The sequence below is a fragment of the Aedes albopictus genome, chromosome 2, assembly GCF_035046485.1.
Source record: "Aedes albopictus strain Foshan chromosome 2, AalbF5, whole genome shotgun sequence".
In the NCBI taxonomy this organism is placed as follows: Eukaryota; Metazoa; Arthropoda; class Insecta; order Diptera; family Culicidae; genus Aedes; species Aedes albopictus.
In genome coordinates this window covers 224,237,525-224,255,407 of record NC_085137.1, presented here as the reverse complement: position 1 = coordinate 224,255,407, position 17,883 = coordinate 224,237,525, and the positions used below count along the sequence as shown (strand labels likewise).

The 17,883-nt window shown below is 37.9% G+C and overlaps 2 protein-coding genes and 1 long non-coding RNA gene across 5 annotated transcripts in view; all 3 read right to left on the bottom strand.

The window, feature by feature from the left end:
* Positions 1–870: 870 nt before the first annotated feature.
* Positions 871–16,367, bottom strand: LOC109433069 (facilitated trehalose transporter Tret1). The gene is made up of 7 exons (XM_019709456.3): positions 16,172–16,367; positions 2,622–2,854; positions 2,369–2,499; positions 1,939–2,273; positions 1,552–1,766; positions 1,287–1,487; positions 871–1,210 (listed from the first exon to the last, which is right to left on the bottom strand). The coding sequence occupies exons 1-7, from the start codon at positions 16,227–16,229 to the stop codon at positions 977–979; spliced, it is 1,407 nt and encodes a 468-aa protein (XP_019565001.3). The 5' UTR covers positions 16,230–16,367; the 3' UTR covers positions 871–976.
* LOC134287031 (uncharacterized) lies at positions 13,456–14,810 on the bottom strand. The gene is made up of 3 exons (XR_009996967.1): positions 14,705–14,810; positions 14,289–14,349; positions 13,456–14,210 (listed from the first exon to the last, which is right to left on the bottom strand). It is a non-coding gene; the product is annotated as an uncharacterized LOC134287031 (long non-coding RNA).
* Positions 16,368–16,486: 119 nt separating the features above from the next.
* The window catches only part of LOC109433068 (facilitated trehalose transporter Tret1), a 151,220-nt gene continuing 149,823 nt past the window's right edge, over positions 16,487–17,883 (bottom strand). For all 3 annotated transcript variants that reach the window (XM_062851205.1, XM_019709455.3, XM_062851204.1), the window contains 2 exons: positions 17,688–17,835; positions 16,487–17,357 (listed from right to left, as the gene is read on the bottom strand). In XM_062851205.1, the coding sequence (XP_062707189.1) occupies positions 16,684–17,357; positions 17,688–17,835 (822 nt within the window). In that variant the 3' untranslated portion in view covers positions 16,487–16,683. The remainder of the gene's footprint in view (positions 17,358–17,687; positions 17,836–17,883) is intronic.

Sequence of the window (17,883 nt, the reverse complement as noted above, 5' to 3'; positions counted from 1 at the left end):
AAACACTTCAAATCTTAAATAATAATCACAGATTTGAACTTTAGGAGTATGAATTTGGTGAGGGAAGCCTTGTGGCATATATCAGATTGATTTTTTATATCATGGAATCATGGATTTTTCAAAAAATTCGACTGTTCGCGCAAATGTCACACCCTATTACTCAAGATTATGTATTTTACGTTTAGATATTGCTTAATGTATGACATGTAACTAGATGAGGTAAGAAGGTTAAGATCATTACAACGTTTAGAAGTTCCTTAGTGGAATTACAATTTAGTACCCGAGTGATCAATTTCACCCCGCTGATAAATTTGACCCCTGTTTACATTACCTTATTTGTTCAATTTTAATAGTTATAGAATATCAAAATAAAAAAAAAATCGTACAGTGATTTTATCTGGAGCGTGTTGGTTGAACAGTTGCAACTACAAACGCAGTGTATTCTCACGGAAAAACAACATTAACAAGGTTTGATCTTTTATGAGCAATTTTGGTTTGTATTTCTTCAAAATGAAAAGTGCTAGAAATTACTTTTTTTTGATAATATATATTGCTTTTTCAATGGCCTGGCTTTTTTTTCGGATTTTTGAATTTATATTGGTCCAAGTACAGTCATTGCATAATTATGGGTCACTCTGTCACAAATATTAGTCAATCAGTTCACCATGCAAATGGAATTGACCCATATTTGTGAGTGACCCATGATTGTGTTATGACTGGATTGGTATTTAGATTATTGAAATATTTTTTTTCCTGATTAAGAGGTATTTTTCAAGGTCTTTTTCGTCCCACAGATTTGTGGAATAAAATCCTATGGCTATGACTGGTTCCCTATGCCATCAAAATAAATAAAACAAAAGGTCAACAGTATTAGTGAATACATTTTACAATTCATTTATTGTAAAACTGTCAAAACAGTGTGACACACAAAAAGCTGCAGTTAAGTGCAACCCTTTTTTTCGAACGTTGGTAAATCCTAATAAGCATTTGTTCTTGGTTTTTCTTGTGGCTCCTCAGCAATCAAGTTTTTTCCCTTTGTTTCCGGCATTATGAATACGATTATCAGAATCGATACAGCACAAACGCCAGAAGAAATCCACACTGTCCCATAGATGTGAATCCTCTCGAGTAATATCGGATACACTTTCAATATGAGGAAAGCGAAAAAGCAGAGCAATCCCACGCTTATGGTGCTTCCTATGCTGCGAATCTGCAACAAATCAATAGAGCAAAGTATAAGTCAATCACCACCGTGACGATGCTAGTTTTATTTCTATCTGTCTTACCTTCGCTGGAAGAACTTCCGGAATGACGAAGCCAATCATGGTGGTGATGCCTAATCCGGCCGAGTATATGTTGGCCAGTAGTGCCAAAACGGGAATCCAAGATTGGCTGACGATTCCATCCTCATTGTAGGTGAAGTACGAGTGCAGACCAAGTATGCCGAGTGATACACCTACTCCGGTGGTTGAAATCAGCAAGAACGTCTGATGAAATAAGCCCATTTCAATGGAAATTTCTGATCCGATTGGAGGTTATAAGGATAATTACCTTTCTGCCGGCCATATCAACCATGATGAACGAAGTGGCATTGCCACAGATATTGATTAATGCAATCAAAATAAACACATATTTGGTGTCCAAGCTGGAACCACATTCTTCCAAAATACTTCCGGCGTAAGTGAGTATAGCAAAGATGCCACAGAATTGGTTCAAAGCCATCATAAAAATTGAAATGAAAAGTCCCTTGATGGCAGCGGGGGTTGCTACAATGCAAGATAAGATGTTTAGCTGATGTTAACAAATAGGAGATATGCAAAGGTAGTTTTTGTTACTGTTACTGTATTCAACTTCTAGCAAAAACAAAAATAAATAGGAAATCATGTGTTCCCGGATCAACTTTACCCGCCTCCCCTGGAGCTCCAAGTGCAAACTTACTAAAATCTGCCAGCGATAGCTTCTCCTTGTTGGCTTCGGACTGTGCAAATGATTTGAGACTCTCGAACTCGTACTCGAAGGCCAGTGTTTTACGCGTCACGTCCGGTATGTTGCGATAGAACATGAGTGATTTTTCCGCTTCAACGATCTTTCCTTTCTGCAGCAAACAGTACGGCGTTTCCGGCAGTAAACAAACCATCGCAAGGAAGGCAACCGGCAAGCAAAGCATGATTTTCGGTATGAGGTAGTACGGAAGGTAATTTCCAGCGGTGTACGATGCCAACAGACCAAAGTTTATGTGCAGCATCGTTAACGAACCGAGCGACCCTCGAATCCTGTAAAATCCCGGCAGAAAAATAGACCAGATGTAAAGAATCATAAATTGCGTGTAAAATTGTACCGTCGTCAGAGCAAAGAACCGTGCACTCACGTTCTATCGGCGATATCTGCAACATACAGCGGCACCATGGCGAATATGCCCCCGCCGGTGAGGCCGCCTAAAAACCTTGCTGCGTAGATGTAGTACACGCTGTCTCCCATCCACAGCAGGTTCCAGAGGATCTATCGGGATAAAATAATAATAATCATAGGGAAATGGATGCTGACAGCTCAATTTACAGGGGATTTTACACAACCAACCCAAGAGTACGACGTGACACTACACTTTGTGGGTTCTTACGTACAAGGTGAGGGACCGCCAGCATCAGCAGCCCTGTCTTTTTGCCGAAGTAGGTGTGAATCAGGGCGTAGAGAATTGTCCCCGACATGCCACCGATGGAGAAGAATGATCCAACCCAGGACACTTGCTCCACGGTAATTGGTCCCCCTGGGAGCGGTGTGTCGGCAGACTGAAGCAGCGGGATAATTGGTCCTGTCCATCCTACCGTAACGCCATATCCAATCGTTATTATGTGAACTGGGGTTTTCGGCGCAAGGAAAGAGGATAACACGATTAATTGATGGGGATTGTTTTGACTTTACTCTCTCCGGCTTGGGTTTGGCATATGTTGATTTTTCGAAAAGAATCAAAATGTAATTTTGTTATTTGCTATTATTATATAGGGGGTTTTTGTTTTTATCGTACAAATTTGTAAGAAGGTTCTTGGAATTTATTATTTTTTTCACAGTTGGGTTTCACATATATGTACACTCCCGATCAAAATTTTGGGGTCACCCCTTCAAAAGCATGTCATTTTTTTAGACCCATATCTCCGCCAATTTGTGTCCGATTCCAAAACCCCAGATCTCATTTAAAAGATAATAAGACCGTATCTAACAAAATCAACGAACGGAGAAAATCGAAGGGGAAGTTCGCTGTTCCCATAGCAACTCATAGTCCATGCTCATACATTGAGCATTTCAGAAACGTGAAAAATCCGGTTAATTTTTCACAAATCATCCCCAAAGGTGAGTGATATACAAGTAGCCCTTAACGAAATTCAGCGCCTCATGTAAAAATCTTTTTTTTTTTGTTCACAAATGTTACATACGGTGTTTGATAAAGTTATGCTTGATTTGTGTGTAAACTTAGGCTAAAGTTGCCAAATTTTCTAAAAAATGAAAATAAACTTACGGCAGCGTCGCTTGAAATTGGGTCGACCAAATTTTAAGATGAGAGCGGTAATATTACCTATTTTCTATTAGTATTCAACTGCTTTTTACCGAACTTGGCTAAAAAATCCAGAATAAAAGTTATGAGGTAAATCAACACTTGATGTATCAACCAAAACTTTGGGGTCACTGTCGTAAAACATGTAAAAGTGATTTGTTGATATCTTTGTAATCTTTCATTCAATTTAAATTCTTGTTGGTTTTTTTTTAAAACATAATAAATGGTACTTACTGAATAGACATTGAACCACACATATTTGTTAAAGTTTACATACTATAACTTAACGTTAAATTGCCTCGATTTTTTGAAATGTGGTGAAATATGTTCTTTACATATAATTTTTATACATATAAATTATTGAATACGTTAAACTAAAGACATCAAACGTAAATTCAGTCAATTATCTTTGAAATGAGCCAAAAAGAATTAAAATGTAACTATAGATGACGAAGATATCATTAAATTACTTTTCCATGTTTAACGAAAGTGACCCCAAATTTTTGAGGGTCTCCAGTTAGCCTAGTGGTTAAGGCTATGGATCGCCAATCCGGAGACGACGGGTTCGATTCCCGTTCAGGTCGGGAAAATTTTCCCGACTCCCTGGGCATAGTGTATCATTGTACTTGCCTCACAATATACAAATTCATGCAATGGCAGGCAAAGAAAGCCCTTCAATTAATAACCGTAGAAGTGCTCAGAAAATACTACTTAAATTGAAGCGAGGCAGGCCATGTCCCATTGGGGACGTCGAGCCATAAAGAAGAAGAAGATCATATTGAGGGGTGACCCCAAGCTTTTGGTCGATGACATTAAAAGTTAATTAACTTAATTACTTTTTTCCTAGATTTTTTAGCCAAGTTCAGCAAAAAGCAGTTGAAAGTTAATAGAAAATAGGTTATAATACCGCTCTCATCTTAAAATTTGGTCGATCCAATTTTTCAGCGACACTGCCGTAAGTTTATATTCATTTCTAAGAAAATTTGTCAACTCTAGCTTAAGTTTACACACACATATTTTTGTAAAAGTTTCATTTAAATCATGTTTAAAGTTTCTTTGACTTATTATCTTTTGATTGAAAATCGGACACAAATTAGCGGAGATATGGGTCTAAAAATGACATTTTTCAAGGGGCAGACCCCAAACTTTTGATCAGGAGTGTATATATTGTCGTCGCGGTTAAAACCCGAAGTTCCCACACGCGACAATCGATTTTTGTCCACATCCATACGTGAAACCAAATGACGGACGTAGTGCGCTGGGCAGCAGATCTTGCGCTAGAGCCAGCGCACTTTACGACGTACGTCCGACGCACGGTTTAAGAGAAAAATCGATGCTCGCGTGTCAAAAATTCCGATTTTCAACTGCATGAATAATATGTATGAATAAAAACTAAATTGAAAAAAAATCAGTGTTGCCTAGTTTACGGAAAACTCCAAGTGGAAAACAAACATTTTTCACAGACACCGCCTACTTTGAATAATCATAACTCAAGAACGAAGCATCGTAAACGCATTTTTGTGAACTTATAAGCAAATTTTCTCAGCAGTTAAAAAAAATACAAAATAAAAAACGTTTTCAACAAAACTTTCCACAGTTAAGGAAATTTGGTTGGAAAAATCGGAAAAATTATTATTTTGTAAGCTGCGAAATTTTCAAGATGTGTTTTTTTTTTCATTCCTGAGTAATGATCATTTTTGTGCAAAGGATAGTCAAAAATCAATCAACATCTGGACAATTTCCACAAAATTGGTCATAACTTAGGAACGGAGGAAAACCACATCTTGACAATTTCACAGAATCTAGCTTACGTAATTTCCTTCCAAAAATATTTTGTTGACATACAGTGTATCAAACAATTGTCCGTACAGCAAATTTTTTGCCAAAATAATTTTTCCATCAAATGTTTATATCTTTTTTATACGTCCATCAAAACCGCTGAAATTTTGACCAATCATGAATCATATATTACTGCTCTATTGGTAAAATTTTGATCGAGATCGAAAAAGTTTTCTGAAAGTTATAGAACTTTTACTAAAACTTATAAGATTTTTGAACACATTTTTAATACATTACTAGCTGTCCCGGCAAACTTTGTCTTGCCAAGTTGTGGTGGTTTGACAATTGTTAGGGTCATTACAGCACGGCACTCTAGATCGGTTTCATTTCGGTCGTGTTGATTTTCTTCGTAAGTCATGCAAAAGCAGTAATTTATCAATTTTCTCTGCTTTTTAGATCATTATCGTAACTTTTTGTACATATAAACACAGCCACCACGAATACGAATTGAACCATGCAAGAGTCATGCTGATCGGTTCATTCGTTCTTGAGTTTTGTTGCCTCAAAGGAACTTCAAACTCATTTTTATATATACAGGGTGTTAGGTTCGTGAGTGCAAACTTTTTAAAGGGTGATAGAGGATCATAAATGGTGAAAAAATTGTTCTACGCATATGGTCAAATCTCAACCGTTACGTAGTTATTGAACTTCCCATGTTTTTGACTCTTATTGTCTTAATTGGCTATAACTTGAAAATGGTCAAACTTATCGCAGTTTTTTTGCCCTTATGCGAAAAATTATTGAATTTTCTATCAAATGGCATCTTGAAATTTCCTCTTAGGCAAAGTTGTGGCTCCTGTTACACTCTATAATTCGTTCTTTGACATCAAACTTCTATCTCTTATCGTTTTCTTGCAATTTTGATTTAAACATCGCATTTTAGATCAAAAATTTGCAACTGTCAAGGAAAGCACTTTTTTGCGCACTGTACCGCATATTTAAATCGAAATTGCAAGAAAACGATAAGCGCTGGATGTTTGATGCCAAAGAACGAATTGTAGAATGTAACAGGAGCCACAACTTTGCCTAAGAAGAAATTTCAATTCATTACGCATTTTTCAAAGATAATTGACAAAAACAAATTAAAACACACAACTTTTGAGCTATTTGCTCTAGAAAACTTAGTTATTTAGCTAAACCAATCGATTCAAAGATGCCATTTGATAGAAAATACAATAATCTTTCGAATAAGGGCCAAAAAACTGCGATAAGTTTGACCATTTTTAAGTTATAGCCAGTTAAGGCAATAAGAGTCGAAAACATGGGAAGTTCAATAACTACGTAACGGTTGAGATTTGACCATATGCGTAGAACAAATTTTTCCCCATTCATGGTCCTCTATCACCCCTTAAAAAGTTTGCACTCACGAACCTAACACCCTGTATATAGATATCTCAATATGTAGTCGATGAAACTTTTTCAATCTTTTTTCAATGTTTTTGGCTTTCATATGCAGCTTCGTTTGAGGTTTTATATTCACTACAAAAAAAATATGAAAAATTTGCTTACGTAGTTGACGGTATTTAAAAAATTACCATATTTTGCACATATAATCTGCCAAACGTTTTCTACCAATAAAAGTGCATTAACTGAACGAAAAATGCATGGGACCTACTCTTCATATGTTGTTTAGTAGGTTCTGTATAAAAATATTACGTTAAGAGAGTTTAAAAATGTTGAAAACACTTGGCACTTTTATTGATCAAAATATGATAAATTTCCAAATAGTACTCTGAATATATACAGATTTTTCATGTTTTTTGTAGTGAATATAAATTCTCAAACGAAGCTGCATATGAAAGCCTTAGGTATTAGCTGTAACACAAAAAAGATTGAAAAAGTTTCATCGACTACATATTGAGATATAATGTTTTAAAAATGTGTTCAAAAATCCTATAAGTTTTACTAAAAGTTCTATAACTTTCAGAAAACTTGTTCGATCTCGCTCAAAATTTTACCATTGGAGCTGCAATATATGGTTTATGATTGGTCAAAATTTCAGCGTTTTTGATAGACGTACTTAAAAGTTATAAACATTTGAATGAAAAATTATTTTGACCAAAAAATTGCTGTACGGACAATTGTTTGATACACTGTAGTAGGCAATCGCCCCTGCCTCGGGGGGTTTTTACACCCTTGACAACCATAGTTGATATATTTTCCTAACCATCAGTTCTTGACAAGACTCCGACCAATAAAAACTCTGTACATCTCTTATGTGAGGTCAATTCTGGAATATTGCAGCGTTGTCTGGTCCCCTTTCAGAATAACGCATATCGACAGGATAGAATCAGTACAAAAACAATTTCTATTATATGCTCTTCGGTAACTAGGTTGGACGGTATTTCCTCTTCCATCATATGAAGCACCCTGCATGCTTATAAACATTCAGAAATTAAAAGAGCGTCGTGAGATCGCCATGATCTCATTTGTAAATGACATTATTTCGCAACGAATTAACTCATCTGAAATTTTATCTAAATTCAATTTCTATGCGCCTACACGGCGTCTTCGTAGTCGAACACCTTTTAAAACTTGTTATAATCGGACAGATTACGCTAAATTTGGACCAATTAATCAAATGATGTCAATCTATAATGAACATTGCGAAATGATTGACTTTACAATGTCTCTAATGTTTTGTGGCTTCTCAGTCTTGACAAAATCAAAACACTGTTATGTTATTTTGTCCGACGTTTCGGTCCGTTTGGGACTTTCTTCAGGGACTCAATAGTTACAGTCTTCTCGTCCACTGTGGTTCGGCCGAACCTGTAACTGTCGCATGGATCGAGTTTTTCCGCACAATCGCAGCCAAATCGGATGCCCTATCGAAAAGAAAACTCGGTCCAAAGTTAGCACTCCGGAATTTAGTACCTAAGTAATGGTGATCGTTCTCGGGTTAGGTACTAAATTCCGCACTAAACGCACAAGCGTACCACAATGGGTTCAAACAGCACCCTGAAAAGGGCACTGTAATAACGCATAAAGCGAAAGAGAGCCTATAGCTCTTTACCACAGCGGGTTTTTTATGTCTTTATTTATGAGATTTTCAGCCCGAGGCTGGTTCATCTCAGAAAAAGCGGGTTAAGAACAACAGAATATCCTGGAGATTCAGGTTTCTGAAGTCAGTTTCACTTAATAAGTGTTTACCGAATATTCGGAAACCCAGTTGCGCAAAAACTGAACAGTTACATATCAAATGATACATAAGTTCCATAATCGGATTCACAGCTATCATATGCAAATGAATCAGCTTGCTGAATATTCGCCATGTGATGGCTGAGTCGGCAGTGGCCAGTCAATGCTTTGACCAGAATGCTGCAATTCTGCTTTGACAGATTTGTAAGATACTTCGCCACCCTTGGAGATGGCTCAGTACGATATAATTGGGTTTGACGACACGACTCCAAACTATTCCAGTATTGTCTGTGTTGAGTAGCAGTAAGACTGATACAGCCTTAGCTCACGAGAATAAACACCAGCACCTGCTCGACCTTCGAGAAGGGAGCCATCAGTGTGACATACGATGCCGTCTGAAATACTTCTCTCCAGATATCCAGATGTCCACTCTTCCCGGGAAGGGAATTTCGTGGAAAATGTCATATATGGAAAATTACAAGCAATTGTAAGATCACTTGGAGCAAGAACAATTTTGTCCCAATTCACCAGAGGTGAAAATAACGAGGTGCGTGTGTTGATGTGCGGTTCACAGGAGTTTCCTCTAGTAGACCGAGTACCCGTAACCGGTAAGTGCAAGAAAGTGCTTCTTGTTTGAGATGAATGTGTAGTGGGGCAACGTCAAAGAGAACTTCGAGCGCTGCCGTGGGAGTTGAAGAGAACGCTCCGGACATCGCCATTAAGCACATCCTTTGGAGATATCCTAACTATGATAGGACCGTTCTCATTTCGCCCTTTTGCCACAACACAAGACATCCATAAGCCAATATTGACCGAACCACAGTTGTGTAAATCCATTTGATATAGGGTAAAAGCTCCCTTAGTGGAGGTAGTACCAATAGTGGCGGTAGTGGCAATTTAGCACTATTTCGACCAAAAAGCTTGCAAATGGCATTTTTAATAGATGCATCATACCTCATTCATAGCATTAACTCGATTTTGTGTTCAGGATTTGGCGGAAAACCTATTTAAAATAATAATTTTCCTTAACTTTTTTGCTCCTTTGCACCTATAGTGGTGGTAGTGTTCCTATAGTGGTGGGTCCCATAAGAATTCAATGGGATGCGCCACTATAGGAAATAGGAACCAATGTTAAATTTTACCTCCTTAATAGGAACCGTGTACCTATAGTTGGTGCAAGTGATTTATTAGCAAATACTGAAATAAACAATGGTTTTTACATTTTTCCTAGCAAATTTAATGCCGTTTTTCTTTTTGAACCTGGGTTGGAACTGGATTGGCGGAAAATGTGTCAACAAACAAACGTCAAACAAACTCAAACAAACTTTAGTACAAGCGAAACCGAAATCGGGTTGGGGTTGAAACTGTGATCTCATCCAGTTACAACCTAGGTTGGAACTGGATCAAAAAGAAAAACGACATAAGTGAACTACCGATTAACGTTTTCAGACTTTTTATTTTGTGGTATTATCAGTTTTATTCAATTATTTTAGTACAAGGAGCTACTAATAGCACCACTATTGGTACATTTACCCTACTTGGGTTTTAGACCCCAAGTTGTACCAAAAGTACGCCGGCATTGCCCGAAGGCCATACAAGCTTTCTTGATTCTGAACTCAATGTGAGGTGTCCAGGAAAGCTTGGAATCAAGAATGACTCCAACGTACTTTACCTGTTCAGTCGCACATCGATTTCAGAATCAAAGAGATGCAAAGGTCGAACGCCATTACGGTTTCGACTTTCCGTGAAAAGAACAATAGATGTTTTACTCGGATTAACCGAAAGGCCATATTGGCGACACCAACCCTCAAATCCCTTCTGAAGCAAAATATAATAAATCCCATCTGCCCCAGGAGATTTGAAACAAGCAAAGCTATTAAGAGCCCACTTAATCGATTCTATAGTTACAATACTCCGAGCCAAAGCTAAAGAATCATAACGACAAGAAAAGACATCAGGTTCATCCGAAGATGTAATATCCACACATCTATGGAAGTATGTGCTGAATAAGCATTCCAGAACTTCCTCATCAGAGGAAGTCAGATCGCCATTTGGCAAACGAAGTTCGTTCACTCGGAAATCCTTAGATTTCGCAAGGATTTTGTTTAACCGACTGACTTCTTTTTTTTTCCTCATCTGTAGAGCCTTTTAACCACTGCGTCCATTATTTAGGAATATTGTGGTATGACCCATATTTAATTTGGTGCTAGTCAAATATCCTGTCACAATTGAGCTGTGATGGACAATGGTTGATGTAACACCTGATCCCAACTAGGCACAACTCGTTTTATGAAGTTTATTACCCTGTTGGGATTACTTCGCCAAATTACCAAGGGCTCTAAAAACCCTTTACCAAAAACCGCCAATCTCTGATTGGATAGTACTCCACAGTTGCAGAGTAAATGTTCAGCAGTTTCGTTTTCCGTTTGACAGAAACGACACTCGGAGGATTGGATTTTTCCAATCTTACTTAGATGATATTTACTCGGGCAGTGACCAGTCATCAGACCAGTAATTACCCTGAGATCTTTTTTGTTTAGGTTTAATAAGGACCTGGCTTTTTCTGCACTGGGTTTTATAAACCTTTTCGCTTGCTTGGATGTATCCGTGGCATTCCAATTAGATTCTACCGTGGACATTTCCCAAGTTTTTAGTTTCATCCGAACAGCACACTCAGGAACTCCACAGAAAGGTTCAGGGCCTACAAAGCTTGATGCTGCACCCTGTCTAGCTAAATTGTCGGCGTTTTCATTTCCCAGAATTCCACAATGACCGGGCACCCAGTATAAAGTTACCTCGTTCCTACTGGCCAATTGCTTCAGAGAAATAATGCATTCCCACACTAGCTTTGATTGACAAGTAAAAGCCTTTAGCGCATTTAGAGCCGCCTGACTGTCCGAAAATATACAGATCTTAGCAAACCTATAATTTCTTTTCAGACAAATGTTGGCACACTCTAGAATGGCTTGAACTTCTGCTTGAAATACAGTGGGACTGCATCCCATTGGTATAGCCTTACTGATACCAGGGCCGAAAACACCGGCTCCTGTATTTTCACCCATCTTGGACCCATCAGTATAAAATACAATAGAACCTGGACGTAAACTTGGCCCACCAGCATCCCAAACATAGCGATATGGTTTCACCACTTTGAAGGGAACATCATAGTTGGTCTTTGTTATCATCCAATCTTCTACTGTTTTTATGTCCATGTTTAATTTGAAGTCTTTGATGATCCTCAAATGTCCCACAAGATCCCCATCTAGTACATTATTGTAACGGATAAACTGCAGGGCACTTTTTGCCGCTTGTAGTTTAACAACCGACTGACTTCACTCAGGCTGGAAACATTTGTACAAAGGTTTTTCCAGCCGGATCGTTCAGCAGACCGGGGAACTTTCCTGTAGGCCTTGCGAGCCGACCTGAAAGTCTCCGAACCAGCCGAACGTAGTCTGTTCCAACTCTTTCTACATTGTTTCTTGAGTTTCACCAGATCAGAGTTCCACCAAGGGTTTCCTCTTGTGATCTTCACAGACCGTAGAGGGCATGCTTCTTCATAAGCTTCCATGATGAAGGTCGTTGTAATATCAACGGCATCATCTAAATCACTTGGAGTGTCAATGGATGGTGAGTATCCATGAAATTTGGCCGCAACCAAATCAGTAAAAAGATCCCAGTTTGTTGACCGGGGATTCCTGAAACGCAATGTTTGCGAAGTAACGAGGCATGACACGTGAGTTTGCCATTTGTTTTCCTAGACATTTTTCAGTTTTGACGTAAAATAAAAAAAAAGTTATTTATTTATCTAAGTGTATACCACCCTTAAGTGCAATTTTATTACATCAAAATAAAGTACTTGTAAAATGGAGAAACATTGTAGAAGACCACATAACGCCAAATCCAAGAGTTTCTGACTAAATACCCATGTCCCACTTTTTTTTGATTTCGTCCCACTAAGCGCTGGGGCAAAAGTTCGAATCGAAAGTGTTGGTCGAATTTAGCTAATCGTAACAAAATTGTTGGACATTTGAGAAACAGGAATGCTTGAAGGTTTTGGTAATACAGGTACTCTTCGATATAACGTACAAAAAAAATTTCTCTTTGTACGTTATATCGAAGCAGAGAAAAATTTAATATTTTTTATGCTAATGTTGATGTTTTTGACGTGAAATGAACCCTAAATGATGATTTCGGTGAAATTCACAAAACCACTAATGAAAAACATGAGTTTTCATGAAAAACTCATTTCATTTTTTGTGCTTCGATATAACGTACACTTTGCTTCGATATAACGTACACAATTTTTTTCCCCAAATTGCGCTAATTTTGGGTAACAAGGCTGATGCTGCAACACAGCATTGATATGAGTGATTTCGTAGTTTATCTGATGGTTAATCCTGGGAAAAAAATGAAAAGTTTAATGTTGTACGTTATATCGAAGAATACCTGTAGTAAATTTTAAGTTTACTATTAGTTTTATGGATTTTGGTAACAGAAATTTTGAATTTTCCAACCTTTTCGAATCAAACAACCGAAACCGTCGGTTGTAGAGGTTAAATAGTTTCCGCTGATTTTACTGACTGAAAAGACCGAAAATCCCTGAAATTGCTGAGTACTACAGTCGTAAAGACTTTTCTTGGTAATAGTAAAGATGCCAGTATACGGGGCCTAATATTTGACGAAAAAAAAACTACTGTTCGAACATCTTGTTTGATTCGATCGAATTTGCATTAGCTTTTTCTTGAGTAAATTTTTTGTCAAATATTTGACCCAATGTACTTATAACCTAATGTTTATATGGGCCATTCAAGGGCAACCGACGTGTCACGTCACCCCCCTGCACACGGAGAAAAATATATAGTAAACACAAGCAAATTTTAGTTTTAGTTTGCACAAACAATATATCAGTTTCATTGAACCAATTGAATTAGTTGAAACAAACTAAAATTGTGGGTGACTTATGTTTCGACTTTGAAGGTGAACTCAACCAAGATTTGTTCTGAACAACCATAATCTTGCTTGTTTTATTTGCCACCAACTAGAACAACCTAAAATATTGGTTGTTTTGAACTAAGTGAAACCTTTTGAAACAAACAAAATCTAGTTCGAAGTAAATTTATTCATTGTTTGATTTTACTAGTTGCTTTGGTTGCTTTGGGAAGAGCATTGCTTATTTTTCTTATTATTATTTTTTTTTCAAAATAATGCAACCGAATAAAGTTTCACCATTTTATTTATTAATGTAATAAATCACATTTACAATTCTGATGTGAATTTCCCATTTTTGTCAACAAAAAAAAACCTTATTTCTGCTGTTTTTGGATAGAACATTTCTAATTCAATCCTAGCCTCTATGAACAATGCACACATTCTGGGAAATGGGGGCAATGGTTCTGCTCCGATTCGAACACTGGATCGCTGGTTCGGGTGAATCCTGTTGATTCCAAAGCCCGATTGGCTCTCTGGAACATGCAATTAATCCGGACTAGCGCAATCAGATTTCAGACGGCAACAATTTCGATTTTTGTGTGGCTAATGAAAACCGTATTAAAAGCCTGATTCTGTTCGATGACGCAGGCCCTAGTGGATGTCAATTAAAAGATGAACCTGTGTGCCACTTTTTGCCGAAGTTGGTGGTTGCGCCGAGGTGGCTCAAGTTTCCCCAGGGAATGTTTTCCATAGATGGCTGTGGTGGAGGAAGAAACCAGAGAGGTCTTAAGAAGGTTTCATTATATACCAATTACCAGCACATTTTTTAACTTACCATCGAAATAAATCAGCAAATATTGCAATTTCCTTATGGCCAATAACCGATTCTGCAAGATCTTTCAATAAACAATAAATAAGATGGCTACTTCTGCTGCTTGCTAGTAGAGCGGCAGGTTGGGGTACACTAAACAACTTTGAAAATTAGTTTGTTCCGAGCTAAAATTTGGGTCATTTTTCCTACAAACAAAATATTAGTTTAAATCGAGGCATTATTCTGTATTATTTGAACTAATTGCTTAGTTTGTTGTTTTGGTTTGTTGACAATGACGGCAACCCAAAATTTGGTAAATTCAAATTATATTTTCATCGAAATAGATAAGAACCTTAGTTTGAAACAACCAAAATCAAAGCTGTCCAGATGTCAATATTGTTGGTAGAAACAACCAATTTACAAGCTTGTGTCAGACTAACCTTATTAAATTGAAAGAACTATTTTCAAATTAAAAATAACAATTTCCTTAGGTTGAAAAACAACCAAAATTTTTGTTATTTCAATCTGTACCGTTTTTTCTCCGTGCAGCAGTTCAACTGTGGACGATTAATACTGTGAACATCACAGTTGTCGATCGCTTCATCGTATACAATGACCGCAGGTCCGGGTACAGCGCAAACTGAAGGAAAGAGGAATGAGATGATTTGTCAAAACAGTGACGGGGTGAATTGTTCCACAAACTTATCCTAGCATGCAATTATTAGCGAACGTTGAAATTGATTATTAACTTACAGAATTTATCTAGATTAGGCTTAAAACTATTGAAATTAAGACTATATTATTCTCACTACATATCGAAGGCGAAGTTCTTACAATCTAGTGAACAAATCTGATATTCTTAATACTAAAAAAGGTAAACGAAGTTTTCAATGAATTCTTTTGATTTGTTTAACCTTAAACTAAATGTTTCTTATAGGACCTAGCGATTCGATCCACAATCAATAAGAATAACGTGAATTAGATTGATCTAGTAAAGCTAAGCCGTGAGTAAAACATCAAATTATTCATACATGCAGTTTATAAAGATTATAATTTAAGTTTGTAGTGAATCAAAGATCATACCTGTTGTCGTGATAGGATACCTTTCCAATCAGTTGTATCACCAAAATTTGTAAGTCGCTTGAATTACTCTAAAATATTATGCTAATAAAACTCCTTTCTAGCTTTAAGCTTGCCAATCCACAAAATTGGTTTGCTATTCAAGATTTGGACGAACCCCCACAACACGACGTTTACTTTTGTGGGTTTTCAGCAGTGTTACCTTAATGAATAGTCCCAAAGTGAAATTTTATAGTAAGTTTTATGTTTTCTCTGTATACCAAAAACATCATACAACATCATTACATTATTCCAGTAAAATGCGCTTACATTGGATCCTCCGGGGCCTAAAACAAGATAACATATACTTACAATTCTCCTGGAGCTTATAATGGGTTATTTAGGGGCTGTTCATAAGCCACGTGTACCAAGTTTTGGTCATGTCAGATCTTCTTTTCGCCCTCGTAGACTTTTGTCCATTAAAAAATTCGCCAAATAAGTCTACGTTGTTTATGAACGGCCCCTTATTTGCTTCACTGTCGACATTGCCTGTAGTGAACTCTACCAAATCTACCTATAGTGGAGCTTTCTAAGTGTTAACATTCATTAAATAGTTAAAATGACCGATTTTTGTGGTCACTAGGGCACTAGGCCACTAGGCAGCAACTGTTATGCAGTAATGCAATTGATGTTGCCCGGTAGTTGATTTCGGCATTTATTTTTTTTCTTTTTTTTCCTTTTTCTTTAGGGAATCCATTATAGGCAAGGGTCTATTACTGGAACCAAAGTCTTAGGTTGATTTAAAATATTAGCCTAAGTATAACCAGTCAATTGAAGTCACTATTTACCGGCATTGATGGCGATCAGCTGCTTCCAGTATCGCTTAGACAAAAATTCAAGGACCATTTTGAATGTGTTGACTTATTACTACAGGTTTCGTAGGTTATGCACTCACACCAACATAATCACACCTATCACAATCGAGATCCCACAGCGCGACACCCTGCTCATCAGCTGGGCTAATCCGAACTGGAAGCGTGGACAAGATGGACTTTATCGCAGTAACAGGAGGGTGATACGTTATTAATTTGATGTTTATCTTGGAGATAATGGACCATGGAGGCTGTGATAAAACACCGGAAGCCGACGTAGGAGACGAAGGATAATATAAAAATGACTTACATTTATTAACGTAATAAATTTTATACATATAAAAATTAAAGCTTAAAACAATTTAAATCTAGCATTTGAACTTGTCATGCGCGTAGTTGCCATTTTTTATTGTATACTTTACAGCATTTTGTTGTAACTTTTCTCTTGATAATCATTTTGTTTGTTTGACTCGATTAGTATAGCACATTTAAACATCCAGGGAGGTTCGCTTTGGTACGGTTTTCTTCTCAGAATCGAGCGATTCGGTGATTTCTTCGAAGCTTTTACCTTTTGTTTCTGGCACGTAGAATATCACAAATAGTGCTGACGCCACGCAGCAGCACGAGAAGAACCACATGACCGGGTAGAGGCCGATTTTCTCCACCACGGTTGGGAAAAATTTCACCACTAAAAATGCGACCGCGTGGAACTCGAGCAAACACCACGTGATGACAAAGCCGCGCACTCGGGGCTCCAGGATCTCCGGCATGATGATGAATGGAACTATACCGATTCCGATCGCGGTGATGAACACCAGCCCGGACAGGGTGGTCACCGGGATCCATTTGAAGTAAGTCAGGTCGACCCCGCTCACGTTCAGGAATGTATAGGTTCCCATCGTGGCGGAGCAAATTGCACAGCCCAGCGCTGAGGTAATGAGGAGCACCTTCCGGCCGGCGTTGTCCACCGTCACCGAGGACACGTAGGAGCCGACCAGCTGGATGGCAGCCACAATCATGGCGCAGGTGGCCGGCGGCAGATCCGAGCCCGACTCGCGGAAAATGCTATCGGTAAAGGTGATGAGTGTTACCGACCCGGACATCGGGTGGAACATCATCACTATGACACAAATTAAAATGCCTTTCAAGGTTGGTTTGTTTACTGGAAGTAAAAAAGGGTAAATAATAGTGGATTACAATATGTCCAGAGATATGAAGAAAAGTTTAAAAGATTGCTTGACTGGACAACAAAAGCATTTTAGTAATTACATTCCTTTAGAAATAGCTGAGTTTTGCCACCCGAGGCTTCATTGGAAATATATTTCAATTGACGTTGTTTTATTAGCTTGAAATATGGTTCCACTGAAATTGCTTATTGTGATTGCAATCATGTAAAGTGCTTTGTTCTATAAAGCCTAATGCCTCCAGGGGCTAATGCAGAACAGGCTTTTTCCCTCTCACCCACCCACTACGCACAGCCAGCGATACTCACATAAATCTTTAATATGTAATTGCACTTTTCTGGTAGAGTCCTTCGGGGCGTTGCTGTGCATTTCCTTGAATCTGGCAACTTCCGAAATAAATTTCGACGATTCATTGTCGGCTTCTCCTCGGTAGAAGCGTAGGGACCTTATCGCTCTCTGTGGAAAAAGAATGGGAAAATGATACAAAAAAGGGTGATTTATAGT